The 17359-nt window shown below is 42.4% G+C and overlaps 1 protein-coding gene across 2 annotated transcripts; it reads left to right on the plus strand.

The window, feature by feature from the left end:
• Positions 1–1815: 1815 nt before the first annotated feature.
• Positions 1816–11464, plus strand: ADAMTS1 (ADAM metallopeptidase with thrombospondin type 1 motif 1). Of its 2 annotated transcripts, XM_073363027.2 has the most exons (10): positions 1816–2182; positions 2216–2852; positions 4181–4527; positions 4947–5079; positions 5492–5659; positions 5997–6283; positions 6472–6658; positions 6790–6965; positions 7814–7989; positions 8367–11464. In XM_073363027.2, the coding sequence occupies exons 2-10, from the start codon at positions 2270–2272 to the stop codon at positions 9106–9108; spliced, it is 2799 nt and encodes a 932-aa protein (XP_073219128.1). In that variant the 5' UTR covers positions 1816–2182; positions 2216–2269; the 3' UTR covers positions 9109–11464. The 2 variants fall into 2 exon arrangements, with proteins under 2 accessions (XP_073219128.1, XP_073219118.1); XM_073363017.2 differs by having other exon boundaries at positions 1816–2852.
• Positions 11465–17359: the final 5895 nt, after the last annotated feature.

The following is a 17359-nucleotide window of genomic DNA, read 5'->3' on the forward strand; positions in this document are numbered from 1 at the left end:
ATAAGTTCTAATTGTGACATGTTTTGACACACTAGGCCTGACTCTGAACTCACAACCATTTTATACTGGACTAACTGCAGACTGATTTAATGTTGAATTAGTCCAAATGTACATTAGTAAAAGTGAGGGAGAGTGATACATTGTCTTACAAGATGTTACATTCCTCTGCCAAATATATTTCTTAAAGACTATAGCTTATCATCCTGCATTGGCAATAAATGTGTTGTTATAACAACACAGTAAAGATGCATGTACCCAAGTTCATGTAATATTCCTCAAAGTATGAAGAAAAATAAGGGAAAGACATATCTTGCTGCAGTATAGGATTGGCACTGCATATAGAGAGAGTACAGTAGGTAAATGAAATTGCAGAAGTATTCACTATACATAAAGGCCACATCATGGAGAATAATTGTTTTGGCCTCTGAATTTTACCTTCCTATTCAAGTAACACTAAGGAATTATTTAAATCTCAAAGTCCTGGTATGGATCACTAATAAGTATAGTATTTCTGTTAATATTCAGACATTTGTTTATTGGTTCTTTGCCCTCTTTCTTAAAGAAGGGCCTTAATTGGAGGAAAAGTAGAATATTAAGTCAAACTGTAAACACCTAAAACGAGTTCCATTTAAAGAATTAAGTGGATTAGCTGTACCACTATGGTTGGTTATGGTTTTAAAGGAAGTTATTGACTGCACCTACATCAATGTCTCTGTTTAAGTGATTTAAAAGGAGTAAGGTCCCAGAACTACAGGTGCACAACAGATTGTAAGTGTTATGAGGACTGTGAAAAAGCAGGAAGCTGGATAGACTTAAAAAAAAAAATCCAGTTGTTAGATGTCAGATCACTTTAAGATTTGCTTTGCCTTTTACCTGTACTTCCATAATATTTAAACCTGTTAACCAATAGTTCCAGCTTCCGGCAGAGGCAGGATCACTATGAAGAAGTCTGAAAATGAGTAACTGGAAGGGAAAATAAATTTCTTTTAAATTTTGCAACTATCGTTTAGTGCAAAGAGTGAAACAGTAATGGATTGGCCCACAATGATCAAGTTAAGGAGGGCACTGGATTAATCACCTGGGCTGTAAAACTTTAGAAATGCTACCAGCTGAAATCTAAGTACAACTGGCCCGTTTGTCTTGAAAATTCAACTGCGGCATTTGCCACTTCTAGCCTAGTTCACCCGCCCTACCTCTGACTCGGTGAGGGTGGCCTAGGTCGTCGCTGCCCTTGTGGAAAGGGAGCTCTGCGTGGGGGACCTGGCCAGGCCTCCCTCCCTTCTGCGTCTGTCGAGGGTAGGTGACAAAAGCAACGTTCCCCTCTCGTGCTTGCATTTTAGGTAGTGGTTCGCCGCAATGGGGCTGGGCCCCCCGGGGAGTGTGTGTGTGTGTGGGGGGGAGAATATCAGGGCTCCCCGAGAGCGCCAAAACCCAGGCGGGGAATTTGGAGGGGGACGAAGGGATGGCGGGGAGGGGGGCTGCGCTACCTGTCACCTCCCTCCCCCCCCGCTGCAGCCCTGAGCAGCTCCAGCCTTCTCCGTCCGACGTGGAAAACCCGGGCAGCGGGCAGAGCCCAGGCTGGGGGCGGGGAGCAGGCGGCGGCGGCTGCAGCGGCTTGGCTCACCCCGCTCTGTGTGGGGCAGCCCCAGCTCCGCCCGAGGCCCCGGCGGGAGCGGGGTGGGGGCCCAGCCGCCGCACGGTTGCGCAGGCAGAGTGAGCTCAGCGCTCCAGCCGCTCGGAACTAGGGGCGGTGCCTGGCGGGGGCAGCTGTGGGGGGGCTGCCCGGGCAAATCCCATAAAGGGCGGCCCCGGCGGCCCCGGCTCCTGCACTCACGCCGCACCGCGGAGGCGCTCGGAGCCCAGGGAGTTTGCAAAGACGGGACGCCCCCCTCCTCTCCAGCAACAAGCCCGAGCGCAGGGCAGGGCTGCGGACGTGCAAGCGGCTGTGCCCCGACTCGGAGAGGAGACGCGCCGAGCCCGGCAGCCGGAGCCTCCCCTGCCACCAACTCTCTCGGCAGCGCCAGGAGCCGGGGGGAGCCGAGCCAGCTCCTGCGCCCCGCAGCACCCTCCCCACCCTGCAGCTGCGCTCCGGCCATGGCAGGGGCAGCGCCTCCTCTGTAGGGACTCCGAGACCGCGCCGCGCTCCTGCTGCAGCGCCCTGACTGTGCGCCTGCCCCCGAGCCTCTTGCCGGCCGCCTGCGGCTCGCCCCCGAGCCGGCTGCTCCCTGCGCTCCCCCTGCGCCTCCCCGCCCGAGCCCCGGCGCGCAGCATGGGGCCCGCCCCCCTGCTGCTGGCGGCGCTGCTCTGCCTCTGCCCGCGGGGCGCTCCCGGCACCCCCGCGCCGCGGGAGGAGCAGGAGCTGATCGTGCCCCTGCGGCTGGACTCCGCGGCCGAGCCGGCCGGCAGGAGGCTCTATCGCCTGGACGCCTTCGGGAAGCGGCTGAGCTTGGAGCTGGAGCCAGACAGCAGCTTCCTGGCTCCGGACTTCAGGCTGCAGTCCTTGGGCCGCCGGCCCCGGCAGGAAGAGGAGGAGGCGGCGGTGCCGGAGCAGGGAGCCCCGCTCGGGATCCCACCCGCCGCCGACCTGGCGCGCTGCTTCTACTCCGGCACCGTCAACCGGGACCCGAGCTCTGCCGCCGCCCTCAGCCTCTGCGCGGGGCTCCGCGGGGCTTTCTACTTGCAGGGGGAAGAGTACTTTATCCAGCCGGCCAACGCCTCCCAGCCGCAGCTCCACCTCCTGCGCCGGCGGCCCCAGAGCAGCGTCCGCCCGAGCGGCGGCTCCAAGTGCGGCGTGACCGACCAGAGCTTCCCCCGGGCCGCAGAGGGACAGCGGGCGCCCGTGGGCCAGACAGGTACTGGGACCCTGGTTGACTCCCGTGCGGCTTCTCTCCCATTTACTCTCGTAGGAGCCTCAGGCTGATGACCTGAAATCGACACGTCCTCAGGGGCGTGAATGTCCCGTGCGCGTTGGAGAGAGACAGACCCTGGGGAGGGATTCTCAAAAGAACCTCTGGCTCTTTTGGCAATTCCACCCTCCGCTTCCGAGCACATCCCTGCAGGCGGGGATGGGGAACTCTTTGTTGTACTCCCTTCCAGCACATTAAGCATTTCTCCCTCGGTAACCTCTAGCTGTACTGCGGGTTGGATTGGAAAAGGACAGAAGTTTAGTGCAATGAAAAACCATACCTCCTGCAAATACAGAGTGTGTGCATGGATGAAGTGAGCTGTAGCTCAGGAAAGCTTCTGCTCAAATAAATTGGTTAGTCTCTAAGGTGCCACAAGTACTCCTTTTCTTTTTGCCAATACAGACTAACACGGCTGTTACTCTGTAGCCAAGACTGTCATCTCAATTGCATGTGCGTAAAATCACAAATAACTCCTTTAAAGTCATTTGAGTTACGCTGGTGTAAATGAAGAGAGACTCTGGCTCACCAAATCGGGGCATAAACAAAATACAGATCCAAGCAGAGGCACATTTGTTGTAAATGTTGATACAAAGAATCCCACCCCCTAGTAATTAGTGTACAGTATGTTCATTCAGAAAAAGGACTCGTGTCTCTGACACAGGTGTGTAGCAAAGAGAGGGAAAGTTACAGTGCCTGACAGCCCAGAAAGGGCCTACGAATGGGGGAGTTTAATCATCTGACTGGAACAGCACATGGGAACGGGGAGGAGAGAGGAATGGAACTGAAAGTCAGACGAGGGCACAGTGTCCTACTAGAGTAAGAGGCGGTGCTGTTGCAGGGGCCCGGTAGCAATCGGGTTGCTTGGCAGGAGCCTCGAGTACTGCACTGTGCTTTCCACGTGGAGCCCAATGAAGTCTCATTCAGACTTCTGAGTCACCCTTTCGTTTGCAAGGTCTCACATCATACGCTTTTGGCCAAGGTTGCTCTTTACTGCATCAGCAAAAGTGACTTAGTGGGTGAGATTATGTTAACACTGCTCAGGTTTCAGAGGTCAAAAACCGGCTGTTTTAAGTAGGTGTGCCCTCACAAGCCTCCGGTTCCATTTTAAGGTCTTTCTGCCGTTAGTAATAAAGTAATGTGGTAAAATATTTCCTGCCTTAGATGCAAATTTTGTTTGTTACTGTATTTTGTTCTAGTTCCTTATAATAATTTACAGTAATGTTTCTGGCTAGGCTATTCATATGCAATTTCCCCCTTTTTCTTTTTTAATATAGAAACTGGAAGCACACGGAAAAAAAGATTTGTGTCCAGCCCTCGCTATGTGGAAACCATGCTTGTAGCAGACCAGTCCATGGCAGAGTTCCATGGCAGTGGATTGAAGCACTATCTCTTGACTCTGTTGTCTGTGGCAGCCAAATTATACAAGCATCCCAGTATCCGAAACTCTATTAGTCTGGTGTTGGTAAAAATTCTGGTTATCTATGATGAGCAGAAGGGACCTGATGTTTCTTCTAATGCTGCCCTTACCTTAAGGAACTTCTGCAGTTGGCAAAAGCAACACAATCCACCCAGTGACCGACATGCAGAGCACTATGACACAGCAATCCTCTTTACCAGACAGGTAAGGGAAAGGAGAGGGAAAGTTTATTCATCTTTTTACAAACAAAGCAAGCCTAACCTTTTTAATTACAGTCTTCAGAAAAATCACATTTAGATTCAGTCGTCTGAGATTATTGACTCAAACAAGTGGGATAATAATTAACCACCTTTTTGTAATGTTATCTTATTTCAGATGAAAGGCACTTTATATGCAGCATACTGCTGTTTTAATATATGGATTGTTTAGCAAGATTTAGCACTGAAATTATGGAATAAGTACAAGCATTTTTGCATGTTGCAAAGGAGAATTTTGCCATAGTATCTTGAAATTCTGAATCTTTATGCTTTTTCCATAAGTAAAGGCAAACTGCCAAGGTTGAATGATTCTTGCCAAGGTTAAGTCTTTGACCAGGTTAAATGAAACTGCCTTGTTTTTTAAAGGACCTTTGTGGTGCCAAGACATGTGATACCCTTGGGATGGCTGATGTGGGAACAATTTGTGATCCAAACCGCAGTTGCTCTATCATAGAAGATGACGGATTGCAAGCTGCCTTCACAACAGCCCATGAACTAGGTAATTCACCTTTGACATGAGCTTTGAATAATTTAAACTAGTCTGATACCATAAAGTAAATATCTCATTATGTAATAGGGCCCAATTCTGTGAGGTGTTGAATGCCCTCAACTCCTTCTAAAGTCAGTCAGTAGGAGACAATGGCACATGGCAGATTGTCAGGCAGGATTGGCCAGATAACTGTATGTGGGAGCTGTAGATTTGACTGCAATTGCAGAAACACCATCTTTCTTAGATTTGCAAATGAGACAAGCAAAAAGAAGGTGGCATCTGTTTAAAATGTTGGAACTATTCAGATAATTCTTTTAAGTATCTAAAATGCATTCAATGATCAGTTCAAGACTAACATTTAAAAATATTTGCTAATGCATAAAACAAACTTCCTAAAAATCCTTTTTTTTTTTTTTTTAAGGCCATGTGTTTAACATGCCCCATGACGACGCAAAGCAGTGTGCCAATATTAATGGTCTAAGCCGGGATTCCCACATGATGGCGTCTATGCTTTCCAATCTGGATCGAAGCCAACCTTGGTCTCCGTGCAGTGCCTACATGATTACAACATTTTTGGACAATGGATATGGTAAGTTTTTATTAAGCTTTCTATTCAAGTTTGTACTCTTAGCGTTTAAGTGGCAGCTAAAAGTATCTTTGTTTTCTTCCTACTTTAAAAAAAAACAAAACACTAAACTAAAAATGAAGCAGTCCCCTCCTTACAACACTTTCTGTTAGAGAACTCCAGTACAAGGTTATATTTTTACTTGGCTGCCAGTAACATTAAAGAAGTCTTTAACTGGTTCACATAATTGTTGGTGTAATGAAAGCTGAACAATTATTTGAACAAGAAAGCTAAGTGCAATCGAACAAATAAAATACATTTTTCCCATTCAAACCAGCTAATTGATTACTATTTTTTCCAGGTGAGTGTTTACTGGACAAGCCCCACAAACCTATACAGCTTCCCTCTGATCTCCCTGGAACTTTATATGATGCCAATAGGCAGTGCCAATTTACATTTGGAGATGAGTCCAAACATTGTCCGGACACAGCCAGCACGTGTACAACTTTGTGGTGTACAGGCATCTCTGGAGAATTGCTTGTGTGCCAAACTAAACACTTTCCTTGGGCAGATGGCACCAGTTGTGGAGAGGGGAAATGGTGTGTGAATGGCAAATGTGTAAACAAGACTGAGAAGAAGCATTATGATGTAAGTATTTTTTTAAAAATCTAGAATATGCAATAATATTTCAATAAGATACATAGTTTTAATTTCTGATAATGAGTAAATTGAGGGCGGTAGCTAATAAAACATAGAAGGAATCTTGTGCAAGGGGCTCAACTTAATTGAGAGTTTTAGTGTGGTGGTTGTTATATATTTGCTGTTTATCATTTTAGACCCCTGTCCATGGAGGCTGGGGATCATGGGGACCCTGGGGAGACTGCTCAAGGACATGTGGTGGTGGAGTGCAGTACTCCTTTAGAGAGTGTGATAACCCAGTTCCAAAGAATGGAGGAAAGTACTGTGAAGGCAAACGGGTGCAATACCGATCGTGTAATATTGAGGACTGTCCAGATAATAATGGTAAGTTGGGAGTTGATCTTTGACATGGAGGAAGGGGATGTTGGGGGCAGGAGAGATGATTGGGGCGGGGGAGGAGCAAGACAATTAAAGATGAAGATCTAATGTCTGTCTAATTTTTCTCCTATGTATAGGCAAAACCTTCAGAGAAGAGCAGTGTGAAATACACAATGACATTTCCAAATCCCCTTTTGGAAGTGGACCTGCAGTGGAATGGACACCCAAGTTTGCTGGAGTCTCTCCAAAGGATAGATGCAAACTTGTCTGCCGAGCAAAAGGCACCGGATATTTCTTTGTTCTGCAACCTAAGGTATTTTTTAAAATATGTGTTGTACATTACATTTTAAGCAGGAATTCTTACCTTTTCTGATTCTTTTTTTAAAGTGGAGTCAAAGGATATGCAAACTAAAATATTTTAATCATAAGCTTTTAAAATATCTTCGCCAGATTTTCCGTTCCTCTGTTCTACAAGTAGTCTAATCACATATTTAAATCTAGTTTGTATTGACGGGGACATGCTTCTTTCAAACTCAGTCACAGCTTTTTAAACTCACATACTTATCACATTTTATTAAACTGGAGTTTTTACAGAACATTGTGTTTCTATTATTTTATTCAACTTTTCATAGGTCCTTCAGCCTCAGGTTAAATATCTGCTCTTTGTCTCACATTCCTAAAAGGCTAACATCTTAAAACGGTCAAAAAGAAATACTTTTTAATGTAATATATTTAGGCAGTGGAACTGGGAACCAATGGCTTAGCAAGATTAAGGAATAAATACGCTTTTAAGACTAGCTTCTACAGCTATTTGCTAGGTAGGATACTGTTGAAAGGGCTATCAGTCCTTATGCTTCATGGCCCAAGACTGACTCAACTGGCTTTAGGAAGCAATGTCCTTCCTTATATGGGCTTAAACAATTTAAAGTTGTCCCTTTGATAAACACTGATATTAAATCAATTTCTCATGTTACCATGGCATTTTAGTGTTGTAAGTGGAATGAAGTAGCACTGCATACTCTAAATGAATACTTTTACTTTCAACAGTTGCTATCTTCAGAATATGAAGGGGACATGTTGCATCCATATTTTAATTTTATTATCCGTGTTTGCAAATAAAATGTCCATGTTCTAATCAAAGGCACTATTACTTTTTTAAAGGTTGTGGATGGCACCTCTTGTAGCCCAGATTCCACTTCTGTCTGTGTGCAGGGGCAATGTGTAAAGGCTGGCTGTGATCGTATGATAGGCTCCAGTAAGAAATATGACAAATGTGGTATCTGTGGAGGCAATGGATCTACCTGCAAGAAAGTGTCAGGCACTCTCATTAGTGCAAAGTGAGTTTACAAATACTGTTCCTCTTTTGAACTGCAATAGTTAATATCTTGCAAAATAACCTTTCTGTTTCAAAGACAGGTATTGGCTCAGTTTACTCTTAGAATTGAAAACTAATCTTTTAAAATCAGTTGATTTAGTTATAATTTTTTAAAGTAAAATCCCAATTAAATTAAGTGCATCATACAAGGATCTCCTGTATTGTAGCAGTAATTTAGGATGATTGAACAAAGCATTTTTGCACATGCTTGTGCCTATTGAAGTTAATTGGACTAAAGCATGTGCATAAGGTAAAGCTCAAAATTTAGTGTTTTTGCTAAATTGAAGCCTTAATTAGTGGAAGACTAAGGACTCAACATTTGCATTTTGTTCCCTGTAGACCTGGTTATCATGATGTTGTCACCATTCCTGCTGGGGCAACCAATCTTGAAGTTAAGCAGCGAAATAACAGAGGTTCACGACATGATGGCAGTTTCCTTGCTATTAAAGCTGCTGATGGCACATATATTCTTAATGGTGACTACACTCTATCGACATTGGAACAAGACATTACTCATAAAGGCAGTGTTTTAAGGTACAGTGGCTCATCTGCAGCTTTGGAAAGAATCCGCAGTTTCAGCCCACTGATGGAACCTTTAACTATCCAGGTTCTGACTGTGGGTGACTCACCTCAACCTAAAATCAAATATACCTATTTTGTGAAGAAACCACTACAGTCTGGGTCTGAGAAAGCTTCCAGCAAAAAGAAAGAATCTTTTAACGCCATCAAGGAGACGATCTTATCTGAATGGGTTATTGAAGAATGGGGAGAATGTTCAAAGTCATGTGGGTCCGGTTGGCAAAGAAGATCTGTCAAATGCAGAGACCTTAATGGGCAGTCTGCCACAGACTGTGCGAAAGAACTCAAACCAAATGATCTCCGATCATGTGCAGACATGCCCTGCCCACAGTGGCAATTGGGAGACTGGTCACCATGTTCTAAGACATGTGGGAAAGGATTCAAGAAGAGATTATTAAAATGTATGTCTTACGATGGCAGTATGTTGCCACAAGAAAGCTGTGACCCTTCAAAGAAACCTAAACATTTAATAGACTTTTGCAATGTTACAAAGTGCACTTAAACAGTATCCAGTTGGGAAAGCTAAAGATTTTTTTTTTTTCTCTCAGAACAGTGCACTGAAAACAAGAGAGTTAGAGGTAGCATATGTGTCTTGCATATAAAGGGCATGGTGAGGATTCATTGAGAAGGGACAGTAAAAAATAATTTTAGGGTGGTGTTGCATCATAAAAATATCCTGCAAAGTGCAGATTTGATAGCTTAGGAAGCCAATGTCACTAACTCTTTCATCTTCAGTAGATAAAGCCCTAAGGCATTATAATTTCCTTTTTAAGTCCGTTACAAGTTAAAGAAAATATAAGCAGGGGCCAAACTGAGTTTAAGTAAACATTTCAGACCCCCCACCCCTTAAATTTGTGTTGTGGTACTGTTCAAGTCCCTAAGGTTTTTTTACGTGGGTAGCTTGGGGTGGGGGGTAGGAGGGAGAAAATAGCTTTCATCTAAGCTTAAAATAATTGGTCAAGGCTTACCTACCTCACAAAGGACAAAAAACCGGATTAGAAAAGGAGTTTCAACTACATTGTTCATGGCTGCTATTGTTTCAGAGATTAGTTTTATATAAAAATAAAGCCATATTCTCCACAAGTAGAGTCAAAAATATCAAGAAAAATCACTCTAACTTAACCTAACTTAACCTGCAGACAACTAGAATGTTCTATTTTTAAGCATCTTTGTATCACCCAATGTTTCTATCCATTTTTCTCATCCATGCCGATGTAGTCATTGTGACATGTGTAACCCACAAAGCTGGAATAAGTGGCAATCTCCATGGAGCAGGTTCTGTCTAAAAGTTGTTGCTTTTAGTGCCTCCTGACCAAACCACTGGTTTCTTTGGTTCTACCATACTGTCAACCAAAGTTATGACAGTGAAGATTTGAGCGCTGTCTCAAGTTCTAACTTTTTACCATGTTCCAGCCAATACTAGCTTACTTTTTTGTGTTATGCAGATCAGAGGAAAAAGAAATTCCCAGTATGAATGGGAATCTCTAATATATGACATTTTTATAGTGCTCAAATCACTTTTATAAGGCGGGAAAGACAAAGCTGAAGGATAGCAGGTCCATCCACAGCAGTACACTAGCAGTTGCGTAATTAAAAGTTTGTGCCAGTCCATAGACTATGAGAGAATATGGCTTTCCATATGTATATAGTAAAATATATTACTATAGATTATATATACTTTATAAGTATTTTATATTTCTTTACCTTCTGGGAAGGGTTATAGTTTGTAATAAATGCGCATAATAAACCTATTTATTTTTATACTTCCTGTGATCTTTTAAGTTATCGCTTTTTTAAAAGGACATATAACAAGGATAGAGTATTTATACAGTATAATATGTTACTAGAGGTAATAAATGAACACTATGAATTTTTGAATTTGAGTGTTTTTATTTCTACTTTATATATAGATTTTTACTCCAGTGAAAGTACCTGAAATCTAGAGTAACCTTTTCAAAAGTGACTAAGGGATTTAGGAGCCTAAGTTTTATAGGTGCTTTTGAAAACTTTTCCCATAATGTCTTATGCCATGGTAAAAGAGTAATCTTGTGTTTTGTTATTTAAACACCAACAAGGTGCACAGCAGTTATTTCATTTTTTTAGATGGAAAAAATGGAATATGAGTTAATTGATATTCTTGATTTTAATTGGGCTTATGGATGGGGCAGAACTTGTTCTGTCAGCTTGTGTTTGTAACCAGCAAAATTTCTACAAAACTAGCTAATTTTCATGTAGTACTTAACATTTTAAAATGCATTACTGGGAAAGATGCATTTAAGTTTAATAATAATAATAATTAACCAAAAGTCAGAGGTTCCCTTAAGCAAATTTCTTGAGGGTATGATAAGCACTCTTTTAATTAGAAATACATTTTTAGTGAACTGCTCTAACATTTTTTGTAACATGCTCAATAATGTTGACATTTTAAATCAGAGTTTAAACATCCAGAAACTGAATTTTATTCCCTTAACTCTGACTCAATGCCCACTGAGCTCAAGAGGAAAAACTACTATTGACATCAATGGGAATTTTTGTCTTTTGGCTTTCAAAGGAGCAGGAGTATGCCCAGTGTGAAAATTGAAGGCCTCTCACTGCTCTCTGAAATCCTGTTGAAGTTACATCTGTTAAGGGAAAGTAAAATTTGGCACAGTATCCTATTAAAGGTGCCCTGACAAATGTTTGGCCTTCTGTGTTGTGAAGCAGTAATTCTCTGTTACTCCACGGGTGATATCCTGACCCTGTTAAAGTCAGTGGTGCCAGGATTTCACCCCTTGTGCAACATAGTACCTTTTCCTTACTATGCTGGCCAGTTTGCACTAAATGTGATGGTTAGAAATAAACACTACAAAATATTTTAACTTTTATTTGTGGTTTTAATTCCATGGTCTTTCCATGAGAACGGTAGGAGTAAATATTGTTTTACTGTATCTTATTTCTACTAACATTAAATCATAGCTTTTTTTAAAAAAAACACCACAGTTGATGGGTGAGAAATCAAATGTACAGCAGTTTGCAAAAAAGACAGTCTGTTTTAATTTTACACTGCACCTCTCCTCCCTATCGAATTTATTTTCTAAGTGCTTAGTTATACTGGCACAGTTCATGCTATCAACTTGTGAACCCAGTGAGTTATAGTAATAAAATTCCAGCAATGTGCTGTAGCTAAGGAATGGGCTTGGGCCCAAGATCTCTGGTTAGTAATCAGTGCCTTACCCAATACTACATACATCAACCAAGAATAAGTGAGCTTTGTAGGGCTAACAAAACAGAGGAAACTGTTTCTCACAAGCATACCTATGTCGATTAAAGGCATTCCATGGTGCTGACATCCTCTCCCCACTCCCTTTAAAAGGCTGAAAAGACATTTTTAGAGAGGGAAATTATATTTTATGCACACTCTTTCATGTCGAAGTGCGCTCAATAAAATTGAATGCAGCAGATCCCTATTGTTGCAAAAAGTTTCATGAGACCTTTTATTTCTCTCTATACATTTCTAAAGTGCTTACACTCATATTATGTGGGCACTCTAATGATTAGAATGGTCAGTATCTTTAGCTAAGATGTAAATGAGGTGTGGGGGGGATTCTAAACATTTGTTCTATATTAGAATTAAAGATATACATGGCAATGATGATTATATTTGCATTCATAAAAACAAAATGAAATAATAAAATGTTATGATAGGCTGTTTGCTATATTGGTGTTTGTGGCACAATGAACACAAACACAGCAGTGCAAAGGTCAGGTCATTACCAAAATTTGTAGCTCAGTGGACCAGGATTACATTTTTAAATTGTAGTTTTCTAGCTAGATAACCACAGCTGTAATATTTTTCTTTCACCAATTTATGAACTCTTATCAGTTGTGCTATAACACTAGAATAGGGCTTGTAAAATCATTCTTTTTTAAAAAGTGGGATTTGGTTACTGAAAGAGCATGTACCAAATACTACATGATTTTAAAAAACTTAGTTAAAAGAAAGTCTAGCCCCATGAAAGGATACTCTCTTATGTGACACAGCAAAGGAAAAATAAGCAAAATAAACTGGATGTGATTTATCTGTGTGGCAGTTGAGATCGCAAAGCAATTAAATATATCTTCTGTAATAAGAGTCCGCCAATTTATAGCGCTTATGGCGAAGGATTGGCCTGCGCACTATTCTTTGTGAATGCACCTTTTTTGCGTAAGAGCCTCTAAACATTATTACTGACTTATTTAATACAAAATTAGGTCCAGAAAGAGAGAGATAGAAAGTCAGGTTGTGTGTTTATTTAGAGGACATTTTAACATAGGAAATAATCCTTAAAGGTATCAAAAGCACTTTGTTATTTAAACTGTTATTTAAATCAATGCAAAGTGTCCTATTGTCTTCAGTTGGCTTTGGAGCAGGCCTTTGGCAAACTCTAGATGGACTATTTTAGCCCAGTTTTACTAGTTTCCTCACCCAACAGATTCAGAGTTAATCACCATAAACACTGTAACCTGCATACCGTTTCCCTCTGGGGTCATACCTGGCATTGTTCATTGGGTGTATAAGTATCCGGCAGCCTCTCCAGTCAGACAGATAATGAGCAGGCACTCTTTTCTCTTCTCCTCTTTTACCTGCACCTCTCCTCCACCCCCTTTTAAACTGAGGTTTAATTCCATGTCAAAAATATGTGCTTTTAGTCCTTTAGAAATTGGGTACAGACGAAGGGGAAGTCTAGTTACAAGGATATTTCTTCCTCAGACCCCATTTTTTCAGTTTAACCCTTTGACAGTTGAGTGGACATTTATCCAGATTTTAACTGAGCTAAACTTGCCTGTCTCAGCAATACCACCAGCTTGGATTTATTGCCAGAAAATGTACAGGTGTATCTGAGTTGTGTGGACACAGAAGATGAACCATGAGTCATAAAATATTTTATGCAGAATAGCTGCCTGGAAGTGCCAAAATGAATTAAATCTGCTTATCTTAATTATCCTCCAGTTCAATGCTCTCTGCTATACTGTGCCAATCCATCCGAAGACTGCACTATCTTTCAGTTACTGATAAGAGCTTATCTGTTGCTAGAGCAGAAGATAAGTGACAGTAACAGCAATTACAAGAATATTTCTTGAAGTAGTGAACTTCTTCCACTATGGGGTTTCCAGGTACTGAGGTTCTGTGATCCAAAGTCTTTGTGACTCTTTTGGTGGAGTTCAATGAGCTTTGAATCAGGCCTTAAATCTTGTAAGATTACTAGACTCAAAGAACCCTATTTTCAAATTTGGGTATCTAAATTAGGGAGCAGATGGGCGTTTGGGTAGGAATGTGGATATGTAACATTCCCTCTCCAGCTAATTAGAATGTCAAACTGTGGCATTTGGGAAACCAGTTAAGGCTCCCCTATCTGGGAAATGGACCTACAGTCTGATATAGGGACAGATGTCCTATATAGTATTTCAGTGGCAAGACTAGGAAATCTGGAGCTGAAATTTTGGTTTACATGATTGCCATATTACTAAAAGCAGAATTGGAAAGGGCCTAATTTGATCCTAGTGATAGAGAGTCAGGACCTAATTCACCATTATTTCAAATGTGTTAATGATTGATGGAAGAAGCCGCATGCAATGCATTCTGCTATATTCCCATCCCTGTGGTCTAAGCATAGCTGTGAAAGTAAGAAAGTACGTTCTTACCTGAATCACAATTTTGCTGCTGTTCTGCTGTTTGTAATTATGTATGGTTTCAGACTGTAGACGTCATAGATGATTTTGAATGTCATTTTGAAACAAAATAATTTAATAAATGTAACTTTTAACTTTGTATTAGATAGTTGTTGAGCGGAAAGCAAGTGGTACTATTCATCATAAACTTCTACTTGTTTATCCATCTGTAATGTGGGTATAACAAAGAGGCACAGTGAGGTTAACTGATTTTCCCCAGATCACACAATGAATTAGTGGTATACTCTCTGTGTGTGTGCAAGGGAGACCTTTGGAGTCTTCCTGGACTTTTAATCACAGATTTATACCATATTAACAGCACAACACATCTTAACACAGTAGTTCAGGAAAGGAAATAGAGAAAAATACTCTCTCCAGTTGAAACTGCAAGGGAAATTTAAGAGGGCAGACGATAATTACCAAATCTGATATGTAGCAGGACACCAATGCTAACAATCCCCCCTTAATATCTAACTTCTGCACTTCAGCAACCTGTGAGATTTCTGATGATACATTGTCTCTACATACAAAAAAGAACAGAAATGAAAAATGGAACTCTACTGTTAAATGAGAAAACCCTGTAGGCCTGGCACAACACCCACTCAGTGAAATCAGCAGGAAGACGCCCATTGACTTGAGGTGCGTTACAGAACAGCACTTTCTATAACTAAAAAATAGTAGATCATTCATTTTCATTTTTTTAAAATGAACCAATTAGGTTTACACCAGTCAGTGAGGCACTAATTCAATTGCATTGCCATGTGGATAAGGTTCAAATATTAACAAAGTTAGACACGTGAAAAAGTTGTTGATCACATGCAACTGCAAACATCTCTGAGGCTGTGTCTACACTACGCAACTGTTAGCAACGCCACTGTGCCACTACAGCTGTGTCGCTAAAAGGCGCAAAGCGTAGCCATTGTTTGTCATCAGGACAGCGCTCTCCTGCCAACAAAAAACGTCCACCCCCAACGAGCGGCGTTAGCGTTGTCGGCAGGAGAGCGCTCCCGCCCACAAAGCGCTGTTCACGCCAGTGCTTTTCGTCAGCAAAACTTTTGTCTTTCAGTGGTGTGTGTTTTTTTAACACCTCTGAACGACAAAATCTTTCTTCATACGGGAGCTATTCCATACACCTAATCATTTTTGTTGCCTTTCTTTGTACTTTTTCCAATTCTAACATATCTTTTTTGAGAGGAGGCGACCAGAATGGCAGCCAGTATTCAAGGTGCGGGCGTACCATGGGTTTATATAGTGGCATTATCGTATTTTCCGTCTTATTATTCATCCCTTTCCTAATGGTTCCTAAGATTCCGCTAGCCCTTTTGGCTGCTGCTGCACACTGAGCAGATGTTTTCATAGACTATCCAGAGTGACGCCAATAAGTCCTTGAGAACAGAGAAGTGACCTTATCCTGTGTTTTGTGACTGGCCCTAGGCTGCTAAAAGTGAAGATCAAGAGTGTGTAGTGGGGGGAAGGGATGCAAAGAGTGGCACAAAGTTCAAGAAAGTCTCAAACTCCATCTGGGGAGGGACTGGAAAGCTGTGCTTTAGAGCATTTGGCAGGCAGCGACTGGGAAGTTATCAAGCAATACTTATTTTCTTCCAAATATTGGTTTATTTCCTTTCTTTACACAATCCAACTGACGTTTGTTTAATAATAAAAAGAAATTCATTCCTCCCTTACTGAGGAGATTTGGAATTTGTGGGGTGGGGGAGGGCAGCAGATTGGGAAAGATGAGCCTGAGGCCATATAAAAAGGGGATTATAAAGAAAATGTAAGTGTTCTATCTACATTGATCCAAAGAGAGAATAGGGGCTTTGAGGCTCTTGAAGGAATTTTCCTGTGAAATATTGCAGCTGAAAGAGGGGGAGTTTTGAGTAGCTCTAGAAGTTTGGCTGGGAGGAATGGGGGCTCAGAGAGCCAAGATATTCTTGGGTCCCATCAATTTTGATTTACGGAAATTCCAGTGGGTTTTTTGGAGATTTGACTGAGTCTGCTACCAATCTGCTAACCCTCTGTATCTCACAGCTGGACTGGAAAAAAATTCCCTTCCCTCTGAAACAGTCATTGGATTAGAAAATATTCCAACCTAAAGAGAGCTATATTCTGGCCCCAGAAAGCCATCGGATAGAGATGCTGAGTGGTCAGGGAGTATGTCTGGACTCTAAGAAAATCCAAGCCTAATCCAATCAAATCCCATATTTAGAAAAACAATTTGATAATATTCCAGCAGTGAGAGTAACATTTAACGTAAGCTCAAAACAAAATAATTATTCTTATTGGAATCACTGACTGTAAACCTCATTGTTTTCAGTCATGATACATATTCTCTCAAATATAATGCAAAGGAGATTGCAAATAAGAAAAATGGCTAAAATCTGTGGGATAACCACCACCACCTCACATTCCCTCTCAAGGTAACAGGTTTTCCCGAGGACTCGCTGCTTTTTGAAACTATACAGCAGGTTTCACCCTCTGGTGACTGTCCAATCTGTACCAGCAAGTTGACTGTAAGTGGAGAACAGGACATACCCCCATACGGAAGATAGATTGCAGTGCCTGGTCACTCAGAGTAAGTGGTTGGAGAGTGGCCACATTGTATACTACAATGGACCTAGTGGCCCAGTGATGTCTGGGTCACAATAACAGGAGTGGGGGAGAAGCTAGCTCTTTGTCTCTAGGGGTGCCTTGGCTGAATGGAGTGAATTGGGACGGGATTCCTGCCTTGGGGTCAGAGCCAGATTAACACAGGGGCTTTAGGGGCTGCAGCCCAGTGTGCTGGGCTAAAGGGAGCCCCAGCCCAGCAGGGGTCAGGCAGGCTGCCTGCCTGCATGCTGTGGCCCCAAGCCACTCCTGGAAGTGGCCAGCTCCTGGCATGTCTCTGCACATCCCTGGGGGGCCGGGCGAGGCAGCTCCACGCACTGCTCCCGCCCCCTGCACAGTGCCCCCAGGAACCAGCCAATGGGAGCTGTGGGGGCAGCACTTGCTGGAGCAGGCAGTGCATGGAGACACACTGCGGGAACATAGATCTTCCTAGTTTTACAGATCATCCTGGTTTAATCTCC

Source organism: Lepidochelys kempii, chromosome 1, assembly GCF_965140285.1.
Source record: "Lepidochelys kempii isolate rLepKem1 chromosome 1, rLepKem1.hap1, whole genome shotgun sequence".
Classification (NCBI taxonomy): domain Eukaryota; kingdom Metazoa; phylum Chordata; order Testudines; family Cheloniidae; genus Lepidochelys; species Lepidochelys kempii.